Source organism: Miniopterus natalensis, chromosome 19, assembly GCF_054644295.1.
Source record: "Miniopterus natalensis isolate mMinNat1 chromosome 19, mMinNat1.hap1, whole genome shotgun sequence".
NCBI classification, from domain to species: Eukaryota; Metazoa; Chordata; class Mammalia; order Chiroptera; family Miniopteridae; genus Miniopterus; species Miniopterus natalensis.
Window position 1 is genome coordinate 39,329,307 of NC_142099.1, and position 18,867 is coordinate 39,348,173.

Consider the following 18,867-nt stretch of genomic DNA (forward strand, 5'->3'; position numbering starts at 1 on the left):
TTCTTGAAACTATAGCCATATGTTTTTGAGGTCAACCGGATGACAGAGACATACACATATACTGACACTTGCTCTGTGTTCCTATATTAGAGAGAAGGATACTGAGACTCTGAAAAGTGTTTCCCTAAAGTCTTTCGAGCCTGTGAGCAGTAGAAGAAGGCTGTTTGAAACCCAGATCCTCTGACCCACAACCCATGCCTACATGATTACATACAAAAAATGCTGTATCAGCCCCCAAACCAGAAAGTAATGACTCATAGCTGAGTGGGAAAACATTTTCCTCATCTCTGAATAAGGCTGCACAATGCCACAGGATAAACTAGCTTTGCCCAGTGCTGTTTGTCTGCTCTTTAAGCCAATGCCTAAAATACATGTATGCGTGCATATGCATATATACACACATTTATACATGCATAACACATATATTTCAAAAGATTAATTCTATGGACGAATTCTCTTTCACCAAATAAAGAAAAAAAACCACCAGTAGATTAGACAAAGACTAGCAGCAAGTTCTAGCAAGAACTTTATTTTCAGCTTGTCTTTACTTACCTTTCTGTGTATTTCCTAGATTGTGATGAGTAGAGGGACATGTATGCTTATTTCATCTGGGCTCCAGAATCTTGGTTTGGCCATATCTTCTACTATCCATTACGTTTTTGTCATAATTATCTACAGTATATGTTATGTTTCCAAAGAGTATATAAATAACATTTCATTGGTTAAGTATAAAGACTGAAATGTGAGGTTGAAGAAGTTCAGTCACAGGATACCATTTAACAAGTTCCAGCAAAATGTACAGCCTAACAAGGAAGTTAAGGATAACACACAAAATCCTGACAGCCCAGGGCACCTTTTACACCTGGGTTTACTTTAATTCTTCCAGTAAAGGCTTCTGGATGAAAACACAGCATTAAACATCATACAATACTGGATATCCATAGGCAAACAATGAACACTGATCCATCCCTGCATCATATACAAAAATTAACTCAAAACGAAACATAGACCTACATGTAAAACCTAAAACGAAAAATTTCAAAAGAAAAAGTGAGAAAATCTTTGTGACCTTGGGTTAGGCAAAGATTTCTTGGGACAACTAAAACACGATCCATAAAAGACAAAGCTGACAAATTGGACTTCATCAAAATTAAGAAATGCTGCTCTTTGAAAAACACTGATAAGAAATTGAAAAGACAAGCAACAGAGTGGGAGAAAATATATCCAAATCATGTATCTGACAAAGGACTTGTATACAGAATATATAAAAAACTCTCAAATCAAACAACCCAATTAAAAATGGGTAAAACATCTGAACAGACACTTCACCAAAGAAGAGATATGATGGCAAATAAGCATATGAAAAAATGTTCAGTATCATTAATCATTAGGAAAATGCAAATTAAAGCACAATGAGATTCGACTATGTAACTATAGTAAAGGCTACAATGGAGAGAATGGCCATGCCACGCAATGGAGAGGATATGGGGCTTGGGACTCTCACAGCTGGTGGGGACATAAAATGGCACAGCGACTTTAGAAAATAGTTTGGCAGCTTCTTAAAATGGTAAACACACACCAACTATGTAACCAATCCAGTCTCCTGGGTATCTACACAAGAGAAACGAGAGCACATGTCCTAAAAAGACCTGTACAGGGATATTTATAGTAACTTTACCTGTAGTAGCTCAAAGTGGAAGGTGAACAAACTACGTCCCTCATGGAAGTCCACTCGGTACAGGAATAACTACTAATACAGGAACAATGTGAGTGGATCTCACCATTGTGCCAGAAGAAAAAATATATCATGTAGGATTCCTTCATAAAAAATTATTTTAAAAATATAAACAATTTATAGTAACAGGAGGAAGATCAGAGGTCACCTGATGATGGAAGAGGGTTGGGAGAGACACGCAAGCTGAGTATCTTGACTGTGGGAATGGTTTCACAGACATATACGTATGTCAAAACTTGTAAAATGTGTAGTTAAATATGTGCAGTTTCTTGTATGTCAATTATACCTCAATAAAGCTGTTTCTTTTTTAAAAAATAACACACCATGGAAAACAGTAGGGAGGTGCCTCAAAACAATAAAAATAGAGCTACCATATGATCAAGCAACCCACTTCTGGGGATACTTGTGAAGGAAATGAAAACACTACCTTGAACTACTTTAGAAACTGCAAGCCGTCTCCGTAAGGAACTTCAAAATAAACATCTGACACCAGGTCCAAGACAGACTCGTTCTTAACAGAATAAAAGTCACTGAATTTCTTTCAAAAATAAATGGAACCATAAGAGAAATGCCTATAAAACTTAAACTGAATAACAGAGGCCCGTTTATTCTGTCTGATATATTTGTTTTATTTTTCAGATTTATTTCTAGGCATATTACAATCAGACACAGATGACTAAAATCATTCCCCATGAGAGATTCCAAAACGGTGGTAGACTGAATGGAAGCTACACTGACACTGTCCCAGGATCAAACTGGAATGACAACTAAAATAGAGAAAAACCACCCTGAATAATCAACTGCAACTGAAGACGAGCTGGAGAGCACTCTCATAAACAAGGAGGAAAAGAGGAGACCACATAGAGACGCGTAGGAAGTGCAGAGGCAAGAGGGCTGGCTGGGTTCCCATAGGCAGCAGCTGAAGGTCTTGAGGGAGATCTCAGCTGTGGGGGTTTCCACTGAGGACTCTGGCTGGGCTCCCCAGCCCTGAGCACCAGAACTGAGAAAGGTGCCCACATAACATCTGGCTGTGAAAAGCTGCAGGGTTTCTTTCTGCCAGGTAGACATGGCTGGAAATGCAGGCACCTTCTTAAAGGGCCAATGCACTAAGTTTTGTGTCCAGCCACTCACCTTGGGCTCCAGCAGAGGGACGGCAGGGTGAACCCGGGGTTGTGGGATCTGGAGAGAAAGCTCAGGGGGCACCCCTCTGGATTCCTGTGCCAAGTCATTCTCCCATACTGCAAAGGATATTTTTCTCAGGCAGATCTTTGCCAGCCAGGCAGCTTTTGCCTGAGGGGGAAGCAATTGCCCCCACCTTGCTGGAAAACCTCTCACCCAACCCTGTGGAGTTTACACATTGCTGTGGTCTACAGCCTGAGGCTCATTAAGAGATTACGATCAATCAGCGTGCAGGCAGAGGCAGACCTCTGGGAGCTTTGACTCTTTGCCTGATCTCTTTCCGGACCTGGGCCTTGGAAAAGGAGACTTTGGTATGCATCTTGGTCCTGTCCAAACGCAACAAGCCCCAGCAGACAGAACCACAAGCCATTGGTTGTTGATAACTCCAAACAGGGTACTCAAGGCCAGTCACAAAGAGCGTCTGACACTGCCCTGCACCAAAGACCCTCCAAAAAGACTGAGAGTCCTAGCAGATCCACCTAATACACAGAAACAAACCCAAAAAGACAGCCAAAATGCGGAGACAAAAAAACTAGCCCCTCCAGAAAAAGAGATAAATGAAACAGAGATAAGCAATCTATCAGATATAGAGTTCAAATTATAAGGATGCTCAACAGCATGAAAAAAGACATGGGAACTATGAAGGAAATGAAGGATGATATAGCAGAAATAAAGAATACATTGGAAGGAATAAACAGCAGATTAGAGGAAGCTGAAGATCAGATCAGCGAATTAGAAGACAGGGTAGAAAAAAATCACTCAGTCAGAGATCCAAAAGGAAAAAACAATTAAAAAACAGGAGGACAGTTTCAAGGAGCTGTGGGACAACATGAAACATAACAATATTCACATCATAGAAGTGCCAGAGGAGGTCGAATGTAAGCAAGGTTTACAGAACCTGTTTGAAGAAATAATGGCAGAAAACTTCCCTAACCTGGTGAAGGAAAAAGTCACACAAGTTCAGGAGGCACAGACAGGCCCAAGCAAGAAGAACCCAAAGAGGCCCACGCCCAGACACATCATAATTAAAATGCCAAAAATGCAAGACAGAGAGACTCTGAAAGGAAGCAAGTGGAAAGCAATTTGTTACCTACAAAGGAGCTCCCATAAGGCTGTAGGTTGACTTCTCATCAGAAACTCTACAGGCCAGTGGGACTGGCATGAAGTATTCAAGGTAATGTAAAGCAAGGATCTGACACCAAGACTACTCTATCCAGCAAAGCTATAGTTCAAAATAGATGATGAAATAAAGAGCTTCCCAGACAAAAAAAAGGCTAAAGGAGTTTATCACCATCAAACTAGCATTGCAGGAAATGTTAAATGGACTGCTGTAATAAGAAAAAGAAATAGAGAGAGAAACATAGGCATAAAGAATTAAAATGGCAATAAATATGGACCTATCAATAATAACCTTAAGGACTTTAAGGGAGAGACCGACAGCAATACAGTCATAGTCAGGGACTTTAACACCCCACTGACTTCACTGGATAGATCTTCCAGAAAAAAAATCAACACAAAAGCAGTGACTAATTGACACACTAGAACAGATGGATTTAATTGACATTTACAGAACATTTCACCCCAAGGCTGCAGAATATACATTCCTCTCAAGTGCACATGGGTCATTCTCAAACGTAGACCACATGTTAGGACACAAAACAAGTCTCTACCAGTTCAAGAAGATTGAAATCATATCAAGCATCTCAGATCACAAAGGCATGAAATTAGAAATCAACTACAGTAAAAACACTCAAAAACATTCAAACACACGGAGCCTAAATAGCATGTTATTAAACAATGAATGGGTTACCAATAGGATCAAGAAAGAAATCAAAAACTTCCTGGAAACAAATGAAAATGAACAGACAACAACCCAAAATCTATGGGACAGAGGGAAAGCAGTCCTGAGAGGGACGTTCATAGCACCACAGGCCACCTCAAAAAGCAAGAAACATTTTTAGTAAACTATCTAACCCTACAACTGAAAGAATTAGAAAGCTCCCCTGTGAAGCCATCTGGACCAGGGCTTTTGTTTGCTGGGAGGTTTTTTATTGCTGCTTCAATTTCATCAGTTGTTATTGGCCTATTCAGGTTTCCTGATTCAGTTTCACATGGTCTCACTCATATGTGGAATCTAATAAACAAAATAGACTGAGGAACAAAATAAATCCAGAGACACAGAAGCATGGAACAGACTGAGGGATCTTAGTGGGAAGGCAGAGATGGGGGAGTGGGTGGGAAGAGATTAATCAAAGAACTTATATGCATATATGCATAACCCATTGACACAGACAATAGTGTGCTAAAGGCCTGGGGGGGCAGATGTGAGTGGAGGGGATTTATGGGGGGGGGGGATATGTGTAATATTTTCAACGATAAAGATAAATTTCAAAAAAATTTTAAAATTAAATTATTTACAATATAGGCTATGGAAGATTTAACAGCTTATGTCAAGCTTTGCTTGACTACCTTCCATGATCAAAATAAACAGTGTGGCCCGGCTGGTGTGGCTCAGCGGCTGAGCATAACCTACAGACCAGGAGGTCACCATTCAATTCCCGGCCAGAGCACATATCCAGTTTGTGGGCTCAATCCCCAGTAGGGAGTGTGCAGTAGGGGGCTCCAGCTATGGTTTTCTCTCATCACTGATGTTTCTATCTCTCCCTCTCTTCCCCTCTCTGAAATAAAAAAAAACTTGTTTTTTTTTTAAAGTGTGGTGGGGATGAAATGCTGGCACTGCCCCCTCCATCCAGGACACCACAGACACAGTACACAATACAGAGGGGCCTCAACATGGAGCTTACTTCATTCTAGAGCTTAAAGTGACACTGCGGTCCATTTAGCATCATAACTGAAAAATCATCTTCTCTGTCCCTGTACCCAGATACGTTACTGGGTGCACAGCTTCATGCAAATGGTAGCTAGCCTTTTAAAACTGCATCTCAACTCACTGTTTTTCAAAGACTGATTCCTAGGTTTACCTTGAGACGCAGATGGTCCTGATAAAAGTGATCAAGAAGCTTGTCTCTTACAAATTCTCTACACATTATGGTGATGGTGTCGATTAATTTAGAATCTGGTATAAAACTGATGGACTCGGCATCCGTTCATTTGTGGGCTCCCTCATTCAGTACTTAGACCACCTGCGCCACACCTGGTTCCAGGCTGGCTCGTGGGGTAGAGTGATGACTAAGAGACAGAAGGTCCCTGCCTGCAAGGTGTGTAAGGCCCAGCAGGGGAAGCCAGCATTACACAGAAATCCCACAATTATTAGTTGGACCAACACCACCCTCCCAGTCTCAGCTAACCTAGTCGTCACTTGCTGGCTCTGGTGTGATTCCCAAGCTGTGAACTGAACGTCCTCAGAGCCCACCCACAACAGGCTCTTTATAGATTAGCGTCCATGCCTGGAAATAAATGTCACACAACTAAACACCAAGTGTCAGGGTTCAGATTTGCTGACAGTGTCAAAGTTAAACAAATCAAAGTCCAAAATGAACAAATCACCACATGTGGGGGCAGGGAGGAAATGACACAGTGTTTCAGACCTTCATCCAGAGTCAGGTCATAAATTATCAGCTTTTCCTAACGATCATAATTGCTGCCTCCTTAATTAAGTTTGTTACATCACCAAAAAGCTCACACCAAATCTGGTTGATTTAACAGGCTACTTTGCTAGTTTTCTGACTTTATATGCAGAACAACTCCAAGACCATCTGCAAATAAATTAAATTAGAAATAGTTCTATTCACCTTTATATTTTTAAATCTCTTTACCATTACTAAAAACTAGCTCCTTATGTAAGATTTAGAAGACTTTTGATGTCTTAAGCAATATTTTAAATATGATTTTATATTTCAAAATCTGGTTTTATTCTATACTCTTCTTTTGTTGTAGTCTTACTGCAAATGAACAAACAAAAATTGTTCTCGACTTTCCCCAAGCTTTGCTTTAAAAAGAAAACGTTAAGCCCTGGCCAGTCTGGCTCAGCAGTCAAGGGGACGTGCCTCGGTTGCAGGCTCGATCCCTGACCCCAGTCTGATTCCAACCAATCAATGTGTCTCTGTCACACTGACGCTTTTCTGTCTCCCCCTTCCTTCCACTCTCTTTAAAAATCAATAAAAAATATATCCTCAGGTGAGGACAAAAAAAAAGAAAGAAAAGAGAAGAACACGTTAGTTCAAATGAATAAGCACAGACTTATGTCCCTTTAAAACATCTGTCAAAGTACATGGGTACAAGTAAACCGCAGTGGCCTCTACTTACCTTGACTTTACCTTTCTATCACTCCTGGCCTTAAACCCACTGTCCAGGCGGCCCCTCCTTCCAGGCCGGTGTGCCAACCCCCACTCCACTCCCCCTACATCCTAACTGCCTCTGGTCTAGATTCCGTCCAGACCCCTCCACTGTGACTGCAGTCTCCGGTCACACTGGGGTCCAGGTTTACAGAGACAAACGCGTCTTCTCCCTTCTCATTCTCAGCAAGCTCTGGCATATGACGCTGCTAAATGCCTCCTTTCTGAATTCTTCTCTCTTGACCTCCATGTTTTAAAATAAGTGTCTTGTTCCCTCCTCCGTGGCACACTGTCCCTACCTCCTCCTTCGCCTCTGGTCACCTCCTCCACTCCCTGCAGGCAGTCCTTCCCCCACACCTTTACTTCTAAGTTGCATGTGGCTGGATTTCCCAGGGCTCTGTCTTTGGTCTTGTTCTCTTTGGAATATAAACCTAAAGTAACTCAAAGTATGTTGTGAACAGAGAGATCAATGGAATTAAATTCCAGGTTGAGTTCTTGGAGAGCAAAGATATTTAGATATAAAAGTTCCAGAAAGACAACACAGGGAAGTGATCAGAGAAACATAGACCCTGGAGTCACACTTTCACTTCCAAAAGGTGTTTTGTTGGACAAATGGATGAACCGCTCTGTGTCTCAGGCGCCCCCTCCGAAAATGAGGACAATAACTGCACCGCCTTGGAGGGACATGTGAGGATGCAGGATGGTCATGTTGTGAGCACTACAACAGTGATCAAGTAAACTGCAAGACCACCAGCTATTAAAAATCAAAAGTCTGAAATTTGATAGGGAAACTGCCAGTACCTCAGCTGTCTGCAGGGGACTTGGAGTCTTTCAGCAACTACTTTGCAGCTAAAGGTCTATCCATGTCAGAGTAGACTATAGATTTTTCAAATTTGCATTGTTATTTAAATTCCAAAAGTAATTTTAAACATCCATTGAGGAAAATTTCCCTCTTAGTTTCTGCAAACCCCAGCTCTAGTAACATTCTGAATTGAGGGCACAAAAAACAAGGTTCAAGGGTACAGATAAAGGCAGCGCACGCCAGCACCCATGGGGACTCTGAGCGCTGCAGCACCCACACCAGGCCTTGTACACAGACCATGCCTCATCCTGAAGGCACGCAACCTGAAGGGCGAGGTACCACGACACACAGAACACAGTGCAGAGCGAAGACCACTCGGCAGAGCCAGAAGCAGCTGTCCCGGCTCAGGCGGACCTGCCACCTTCCTGAGACTTCTGAGACTGCATCACTTGAGAGCATTAGTACTCAGCGCCCGTGGGTATTCGATACCAAGAGGCCACTGAACAGTCATTTCCCAAACACACAATAAGATATTTTAGAGTGAGCAACCAAGAAATCCAAATTGATTTTTTGTGTTGCCAGCAGTCTGTTAAAGAGCCAAGGAACCAATGACTAAGCCCCTAAAGCCACAGCAGTAACTCACAGGGAGCAAGGAGCTTCAGATCAAACAGCCCTCCTCACAGGGACCTGGCGCCCACACACGCACAGGACCACTCCTCATGCTGCGATGTGCTGGAGGCTGGTCACCACAGTAGTGGCCGCTGTGACTCAATTTCTTCCTTGTTGATAAATAGCAGACGTTTTTCTCCAATTATTTAAAGAGAAACCAGAAGCTCTCCAGCCTATTAACCCTACTCCCTGGCTTGAAGTCTGAAGCTGTATCATAACCTTTCCAACCATTAGGTTACTCTTTCCTGTTGTGAAAGTGTAACCTGGTAAAGTGCGTGACCTACAGTCACAGAGTAATAGACAACAAACGGAATTGTCCGGCAAGAGCTCCGCCGGCACTGCCGACCTGCAGTGATGGCGGGCGCTGGAGGAAGAGGGCTTTCTGTTCAGTTATTCTAACACACAGCACCAGAGCATAAAGAGGCTCCCCGTCCATCAGGGCAGCTCAGTCACTGCCCAGCTCTGCCGGTACCAGCTGTGTCCTCACAAGCCACTTCGCGTCCCGTTGCCTCGCCTCTGATCTACAAACAGGAGCAGGAATACTCACCCCTACGTGTGAGGGACCAACAGGGTGATGGAGGTGAAAGAAACCTGTGCGCTGCATTGGGCCTTACAGTGAAGGTGTCGGCGTTTGAATAAACTTCAATGAGACAGCCCTAGCTGGTTTTGCTCAGTGGTTAGAGCAGTGGCCTGTGGACTGAGGGGTCCTGAGTTCGATGCCAGCCAGAAGCATGTACCTCGGTTACAGGGTCAAACCCCAGCCCTGGTCAGGGCGCATGCGGGAGGCAACCGATCAATATGCGACGTGTCTCTGTCACACCGATGTCTCTCTCTCCCCCCTCCTTCCACTCTCTCTGAAGAGCAACGGAAAAAACATCCTCAAGTGAGGATTAAAAAATTAAAATTAAAAAAACACACAAAAAACTGCAATGAGACAGAAAAGGACCCAGAGAATGTCACGGGTGTGGTTGGTAAGGTCACAGCGCACACCCGGCAGCTCCGCTCTGTTTTCTTAAACCCTCACCCAGGGTATCTTCCCAGTGTTTTCAGAGAGGGGACCGACAGGCTCGGCGTGCTGGAGCTCCGACAGAGGACGCTGTCCTCCACCGCCCCAGCGCTACCTCGCCCTCTGCAGTCGCCTGTGTCCGCTTCTGGAGCCTCATTCCCGAGTCTCAGTTTCTGTCCTGTGCTCCTGTGTCCACCCCTCCCTCCCAAATACACTATCACACGAAAGTATTAAGAAAAAACACTCATTAAACTTACTGAATTTTTCTTACTAATGTATCCGTTATACCACACTCAACATGACTTGGAAAAAAAGTTATATTCTACCACCCCCTGCCCCAAATCACAGTAAAACAGAAACAGGGGAATAAGAGAAGTAAAACAGGGAGACCAGTTGTGAATTCCTGGAACTAAATGAGGTGGGGTGAAACTTCCAGGGGAGTCAAAGGAAGGAGCAGGACAAGGTCAGCAGACCCACAGGGGACGCGGGGGCAGGAGCACCCTCCCCTCTCCCACCGGGGCGAGTCAGCTCTGGGAAAGCGCCCAGCAGCTCCCCGTAACAGGATCAGGGCACAGGATCAGGGTGTGAGGGCTGCGCGTCTGGCAAAGGGTTCATCAAAGATAACAGTTATGACTAAACAACGGGCAGCTACTTCAAGAAGCATCACTTCTTTCATTTCCATTTCAGCAAGGACAAAGGCACCACCCAGGATTTAAAGAGCAAATTCCTTTCCCATGACACAGTTTATGGTCATCATGACGAAACGAGCTCCTTATCCCACTGCAAAAGCAAAGCGTCGCTGTCTCCAACAGCATGTCTATGGGAGCTCAGGTTTATCCTTACTTCTCCGTGATGTAAAGCGCCAAGATGAGATCGTCAGTCATCAGGAAATGAAGAGTGCAGACAGGGAGAGCCCTAACGGTTCCCCGACGTGAGACAGACTGTCTGTCCACTAGAACAGGAGGTTATGGGGGTAGAAAATTCTCCAACAGCACCTGACACAGAAAACTAATGAGAAGTAGCTTTTACACACGCAAGACATGGGGAGGTGCAGGGAAGGAGCCCCACACCTTCCTCTGTAAGAGCAGTCCCTAGAAAAGCATTACTAACCTGACCTCAGCCCATGGCTGCACGGCTGCTACTTCTAACACCTGCTCGGCTGTTTTGATGAAATGGCAGGAGAACTGTGCTGAAGCTAAGTATTCTGCTACTTGACTGTTGAAAACATGCTTCTAGGTAAGTTGACAGCCCCAGCTTCAACACTTCTGTCCTCACATCCACCCGGGGTCCTCTTCATGGTGCTGGTTCCCATTTTTAAGTTTACTTTCTCTCCACTTTGAACATGATCATGTGGACACTATGGCAGATGCTTGGGTCTCATCACCGCTCTTGGCTGCCCCCTGCTGTGAAGTGGCCACAGCTGTGGCTGTGCAGAAACACCAACTCCATCCTGAGTGCAGGGATTTGTGCAAAGGCGGGAACCATGAGATGCACCACTACAGAATTACAAATGTCCTGGCATATGTGAGAACTAAAAACATATGAAATGCTTGACTTCCCTCATCTTCAAGGGTCAAGTCTCTGGTCCTAAAGTTCTGAACTCCTCGGCATTTACTCCTAGGAAAGAGTTCCTGGGGAGTTCAGTGGTGACAACAAGCGGAGAATGCACTGTTTACCCCATTGTTGAAATACATTTATTTATAACCACACCCCCCTCCATAGTCTTTAGGAAAAAACAAGAAAAACCTAGGATACAAACCACCAATTCTGGCCCATTCATTCGTTCCTGGTTAACATACAACATAGAGATACTCATACGGCAACTCCATGAAGAATACATTTTCATTTTATAGGAACAATAGATGGAGTAAATGGCAATGTATTTTTCCATTTGCATGTAACATTCAAAAGTGCTCGTACGGCACTGCCTTTTGCATAACCTGACTAGTATCTACCACATCCCTCACCAGCAGGATAAATGTTTGCTGAAGGAGAGAGAGAACCAGAACCCCAGGACCAAGACCCAAACATCCCATGGTCACTGTGTTAACCAGCCCAGGACCACAGTACAAACCAGCCCAGGACCACAGTACTAACCAGCCCAGGATCACTATACTAAGCAGCCCAAGACCACTGTGCTAACCAATCCAGGACCACTGTACTAACTAGCCCAGGACCGCTGTACTAACCAGCCCATGGCCACCTGAAACTCACCTGTGCGACGTCGACTTCTCACTAACCAATGGGAATCCTACCACAAGTCTAAACAGAAACCTTCATCCCTGTAGCCAAACCTCTAAACAGTTTGGCTATAGGGATGACACAAACACCAGTAAGGAGTTTATGTTTCCTAAAGACAAAGTCCCTGCCGGGCACCAACCCCAAGTTCACCTACACAGGCTACAGGAGTCCAGCAGGTGCCACAGCACTGAGACAGCTCCACAGGCTCCCACAGCTAGCTCGCTTTCCACGCTGCCTCTTGTCCCAGCGTCCAGCCCAACGCCTTGCACAGAGCAGGTACTCAAAAATGCATCCTTTATCCTTCCAAACACACTTACCCTTCTAAATGACACGACGTAAAACGTGTCTCCCCTTCTGCGGATGGCATCAAAGAAGTCTTGATAACTTCTGGGGGAAGCGTAGTACACCTGGAGCTCACTCCCCGAGTTCCTGCTGAAAAAGGAGGCAGTGTCCTTACACTCCAGACTGTCACATCCTCTCAGAACTACTTTCATTCGGAAAGTACATTTCAGCCTATGTCTGCTTGTAAGAATTTCAGCCAAAATATGAGTAGCATTTTGGCAGTTTTTATAACATTTTGAAAAGCCCAAGGTCGGGAGATTTGTAAGATTCAATTCACTGACGCTAAAACTCTTGTTTCTGAATTGAGACTAAAGCGTCACAGAAAGTCACGTGCACTGAAGAGCATGTGAAAATCACAGAACATCAGGAAACAGATTTCTGCACTACTGTGCGCGATGCTGAATTCCTGGTAGCAAGGATGAGTCTGAGGACAGCGCTGCTCCCCAGTCAGACCCGTGCAGGTGTCGCCTTTGTGGCTGTGGAAGAGGAAAGAGCTTAGGACTCGAGGACAAATGGCCTGGCTCCTCCTCACGGGGGTGTCCTCGGGGAGATCCACCTCTGAGCAACCCCAGCTCCTCATCAACAAAAGTACTGTGACTAGGTCAGGGTGTGGCGGTGCATGGGCACCCGCAGGGTCCTGTTTCCCGGCACCACTCAGTTGTAGGCATTAAAGAGCCAGGACAGAGCCTGGACAGCAATACCTCAGACACAGCCTGTCCCAAGATCCACTTAAATGACAGGGACACAGTTCTTAATAACAAGGATCTTTCACTGTTTAGCACAATGAGCCAATGTACACAGGTTAAAGGAGGGTTAAAGAAATAATACTTATTTTTCTCCCAAAAAACGCTTATGTGTTTCTTCCTTATATGGTCTTTTGTGTTTTTGATGAATGTTTATTTTTTCAATTGATCTTTGTTAACCTAAGAGGAAAAAAGAGTAGCCCTAAAAGGAAATTATAAGTGAGTCATAAGAACTTCCTTTGAAGTAATTCCATTTGCTCACTAGGCCATTTCTGACTATAACGTCTTGAATATACAGTCAATTAGTATCCTCGGCACTTCTGTACGAACACTGAATCCACAAAGAGTGAACCATTCTCCTAAAGCAGGGTGTAGGGAACGTATGACCCATGGGCTGTATCCAGCTCACAAAATCATTGGGTCTGGCCCTGCCAAGGCAACCGCAGGCAGGACTTGAAATTCAATCAATCTTGGAGATTTTTCCTAGCTAGCTTTAAGCTGACAATATTGTATGGCTCGAGAATTATGTTTTAAATATCCAAATGGCCCTTGGCAGAAAAAAGGTTCCCCACCCCTGTCCTAAGGGGTCAGGTTGTAGGTGTTTTCATCAACGTGTAGCCTGGATTTCTGTGCTTCTGTTCAGAGACACCTTCCTGAACATGTACTGTTCACTAGCTAACACTGAACTCAGGGTGGCTCAGGCCTGACTGAAGCTCACCTAACAAATGCTCCCACACAGGGCATACAACCCGGCTTCTCCGTGCTTGAGAACAGCCACCAGCACTCCAGCTTGACACTCAGGGCCATTTTAAACAGTGAAATCACCAAAAAAAAGCACAGGGCTGTGGAAACCATGGCACTGATACACCTGGAAAGGACACCTGCACTCACCTGGGAGCAGCTACACGTTTGCAAAGGACCACGAAAGCACCCTGAGTATTGATTTTGGGGTTACAAAGAAATCTTAGCAAGTAGGTGGATTCACAAATACAGAACAATGAACAGTGAGGGCAACTACAACTCATTTTCAATTCCTGGACCAGGTGTGCCCACTTTCTTTCTCACCTGAGGCTGGTGGTCTCTGTGTACTGGACAGCCATGAGCTGAGAGCTGGAGCCCTGCTCCAGAGCACCCTAGAAGAAGACAAAAAATTTAACGCCATGTACTGAAATTACATGAAGATCTCCCTGCACTGACTCATTCGGCATTTTCATTTACTGTACTCTCATTAAGGCATCTGTGTGGATTTTTTCATGAACAGTCCAACGAACTGAGTTTACATGATTCAACACCAACACGGAAGTGAGAACTCCTCTGGTCACATTCTTGGCTGAGGGATGTGTCTTCTGGAAATTAAGACATTTAAGAGACATTTCCCATGAAGTTTTTCTAAAAATAGCCCAAAAGCTTAGCTCAAATATCACAAGTTTTATGACCAAGTCATATAAGTATTATTGAAAATATAGCAATTTATGTTTGCTAAAATTATTTTCCAATGAAAAGTTCCTAAAGTGTGGAAGGTCTCCTTAACAAAGCGTGATCCTACTGTTTACGAGCTAACATGACAGTCTTCCTGCCTAAATACACCCATGGACTAAGCCACCCTTAAGGGAGCTCCCCAAAACAAGCAAGATTTGTCCCTAGATTCAGAAATGACCGGGCTGTAAATCACTGACTTACAGAGACGTTAGGCAAATAGAAACTGGGTATGACATTTACTCACCTAAGATTTACACCAATTAACAAATAAGCCTCTGAAAAACTGGCAATGAAGCTTTAGCATCTGTAGCTATAGGGATTTAGCAAAAGGTCACAATCAGCAAACTGTGAGACAGACGTCCACGAAATAAGACCTTACATAAACCTCCTTGTGCTGCCGACTTGTGCTGTTCTCCCGTCAGTTCCGTCACTTTTTGCTTTACGTATGTTGAAGCTTTGTTATCAGGAGCCTGTGTATTTAGAATTCTGTCTTCCTGATTAAACGTCCTCTCATCACTGTGAAACTTCCATATTCAGCTCCTATAAAATTCTCCACCTGCAAGTCTACGTTGTCTGACTAGTGGAGCCACCGGCTTCCTAATGCTCGATGTCTGCACAATATTGCACTTTCTCACCCACTGGTTTTTCATCTGTGTGCTCATATTTAAAATGTTATTTCTTGTAAACAATGTAGAGTTGGGTGTTACCTTTTACCTCTGCCTTTAAACTGGTGTGTCTACCCCCCTACCTTTCACTGCTAGTGTGGCCGGGATTAGGTCTGTTATCTTGGAATATAGTTTCTACTTCTCCTATGTTCTTTGTTTGTTCTTCCCTGCCCTCTTTTGGCCGAAATATATGTTTTTAGTATTCCATTTTTATTTCCTGTACTGGTTTTTTAACTGTACTTCTTTGTGTTATAGTTTTTAGTGGCTGCTCTAGAGACTATACTTTGGTCTTTAAGTTACCACAGCCAACCCTGAAGTATTATTTCAACAACATGAAAATTTCCTGAGAGTACACTGCGTTCACCGCCCCTACACCTTTCTGTTCTTGTCATTATATATTTTACTCCTACATAACCCATAAACCCCATAACAAACTGTTCGGAGTTTTGCTTTAAAAAAACAAGTCTTCTAAAGACATTTATATAAACACAAATTAAAGATATTTACAGGAGGGCGTTTATCTTCACTGATACTGGCCTCCTCACGCTGTCGGAGTTCTGCCTGACACCATTTCCTTCCGCCCAAACCCTTCCTTTACTGCAGATCTGGAGCTAAAGGATTGCAGTTCTCATCTGTCTGGGAATATCTGTATTGTGCCTTCACTTTGAAAGATATTTTCCCTGTCTTGACACTCTACCTTTTCTAAAAATTCAATCTAGGAAGAAGATAGAATTATGAAATGACACAAGCTGAATCAACTACATAATGCTTAGCAATGACAGAAATCTCAAAGAAATGTCAATTTGGCGGATATACTAAGGATCTTAGTATACTCCTGGGTCCACCTAGCATCTGAAAGGGGTGATGTGGGGGGAAAGGCTGAAACGAGGAAAGAGCAGTAGGCAGAGCGGTGGCAGGCTGGCACTGAGGGCAAGTCAGGGACTGCTGTAAGCTCTGGTGTGGACGCAGCCTGACAGAGGTGCTTCCTTCCTCTGATGATCAGAGCTTCCTCCCCTGGCTAACTCAGGCCCCCCATCCTTCTTGTCCCTGTCACAGCTTGTTGTCCCACACTGCTGACCACTATCCACACTCACACAGACAGATGTGCACCCGAGATGCACAGAAAGGGAAAGACTTTACAAATCTCCCCCAAATGTTCCAAGACTGTGAAATTAACCAAAATTATCTTCATTCCATTAAAATTCCTTCCAGATTAAGGAACACCAACCACCCCTCACACAGTAAACTTTGTTTATTCATCTAATGAACAGGATAAAATCACAAGAAATTACATCAAAAGATAAGGCAAAGCAACTCATTCAGGCCAAGGATTTTAATCTAGGTCCATGAAGCCCATTCACCAGCTGTGGGATCCTCCACTCCGGCTGTCCCTCGCTTGTCCCTGCACAGCAAGGACACAAGCCCCAAAATGATGTTGTCAAATGTTTAGCCACCAGGGTCCTACTACTTTGGTCCCACCCACAAGCACCAGATCCAGAAGCAGGGGAACAAAGCACCTCTCCTCTGGCCAGAGTGCCAATGTGCACTGTGGGGGCATGAGTTCCGCAGGACCATTCCGCTGCACACCGATGCCAGTGAGCAGCTATAGGACGCTGCGCTACCAGCAACACTGGTCATGGTTACCCACAGCCTCCAGAAGTACTAACAACCAATAAAGTTGCCAAAATCCTTGAACAAAAGGTGTTGGAGAGGCCAGAGAGGTACATACTGAACAATCCTAGACTGTCAGGATGTTGGAACCTGAGCTCGAGACCTGGATTCTTCAGTCATTGCTCAGAGGAAACCATGGGGTTGTACATCAAACTTTATGTGGGTGAGAAATGAATTTTTACTCCAGAAGCTACTGAGAATTTGAGTCTAGATGTTACAACTGCCAGCATTAATTACTTTGACAGTACCTCACTCAAGTGGAACCTCTCTAGAGAAACCTCTAAACACCCTATTTAAAGCAGCCACCATCTCTCAGTTCAAACTTTAACCACCAACCCTGCCTCTTCTTTAGAGAGCGCCTCTTACTTTGAGTGCACTTAAATATCCACATGCCTGTTGACTGTTCTTTTCTCCCACCATAATGTAAGTTCCACAAGGGCAGGGCTGTATGATACCCACTGCTGCGTCCCCGGGTCTGGGAAATGTTCGCCGGGAGCTGTGATGAACATCTGAGGAGTGAAGGAGTATGGAGTGACTATGAACCATGCCCAACTACACAGGTCCTAAATGAGCTCAGGGCACCCTCCATGGAGAGGGCCCTCCCTTCCAAGCTTCCCTACATCTCAACCCCCTCTTTTTGAAAAGCTCTAAGAACAAAGATAAAAAGTATTATCTATTAAACCATTTGTGCCCAAATACTTGGTATGGAAGTCTTGACAGCAAGTTTGGGGGAGAGCAGGAAACAGCAGTGGCTGCGCAGGAAATCTGAGGCATGCAGCCTGACCCAGTGCTGGCAACCCTGGAGAGGCGGGGAAGCAGGAGGCCATGGGAGGCGGTTACAGGTCAGACTTTCCAAATCTTCCAGGGACCGAGCAACCAGCTGGGGAAGCCTTCCTACAAAGACGCCATCCATGTGGGAGACGAGCAGAAACCCACCTGAAGGATGCGCGTTTTCTGCTGAGTGCCGGTCGTTCTTCTTGACTTGGTCCTTTCCACTTGGTGTCTGTGAACCCACCCTCGGAGTTCGTGATTTAACCTGTAAAACAGAGTCATTAATTTCGCACATTACACAGGACTAAATGTCTCATCCCCGGTTAGGAATTTAACCACATTTTACAGGTTCCAAAGAGCATGCCAAGTGCCTGAGGATTCGATATCGCTTTTTGGGTTGAGAAAGCTAAGATACTTAACGTTCAGTTGTTTTTAGTAAGACAGGGATTGTCAGATGGTAGCCTCCTCAGTCATGAGTTCGAAATTCAGAGAAAACCAAAGCCAAAGGCCTGCTGAGCGTAAAAGTAGGATGAAGGTTTTCCACAGAAAGTGTCTCCTGCTGCTGCTCCTGGGCAACATCCAGGCCGCAAGGGAGACAGGCCCAGGCGCCAGCAACAGCAGAACATCAAAGCCTTGGAAAACGACGCTCCTGAGAGACGGAAAAGAGGCAACTCAAGTGCACTACATCCAACTGGCCAATTTCCAACCGGAAATTCAAAAGCCTAGTTCTGCTGTAACACTCTCTGTTCTCCTTCCTTCCCACAGCAGCTGATAAGCAGTGTCCCCTGGGCCACAGCTATAAGCAGTGTGACCATGTCCCCTGGGCCACCACTATAAGGAGTGTGACCGCGTCCCCTGGGCCACCACTATAAAGAGCGTGACCACATCCCCTGGGCCACCACTATAAGCAGCGTGACTGCGTCCCCTGGGCCACAGCTATAAGCAGCATGACCACGTCCCCTGGGCCACAGCTATAAGCAGTGCGACCATGTCCCCTTGACCACAGCTGACTACTACCAGTCACAAAAAAGGGAAGGATCCAAAATCACAGAAAAAACTCAAGGGAGAAGCAGATAAGAAAAGTGCCCGGTGGGAAAGTATCTCTGGAGTCGTGCGTATTCCAATTGTCATCTTCCTACTGAGGAAAAGTCCGTTCTGCTGGTAGTGTCACCACCCCCAATCTAGCACTCACTTGGATTTTTATATTAACATCACCCTGTGGTTTTCAAAGGAGGCATCTGAAGTCTACACCCCCAATACCACCCCATG

General features: G+C 44.7%; 1 protein-coding gene across 4 annotated transcripts in view; it reads right to left on the bottom strand.

The window, feature by feature from the left end:
* ATF6 (activating transcription factor 6) overlaps positions 1 to 18,867 on the bottom strand; it is a 128,332-nt gene that overhangs the window by 55,364 nt on the left and 54,101 nt on the right. For 2 of the 4 annotated variants that reach the window (XM_016210462.2, XM_087827898.1), the window contains exons 12-14: positions 17,764 to 17,863; positions 14,078 to 14,145; positions 12,245 to 12,359 (exon numbers count right to left, since the gene is read on the bottom strand). In XM_016210462.2, the coding sequence (XP_016065948.2) occupies positions 12,245 to 12,359; positions 14,078 to 14,145; positions 17,764 to 17,863 (283 nt within the window). The other 2 variants (XM_087827897.1, XM_087827899.1) reach the window with 2 other exon arrangements.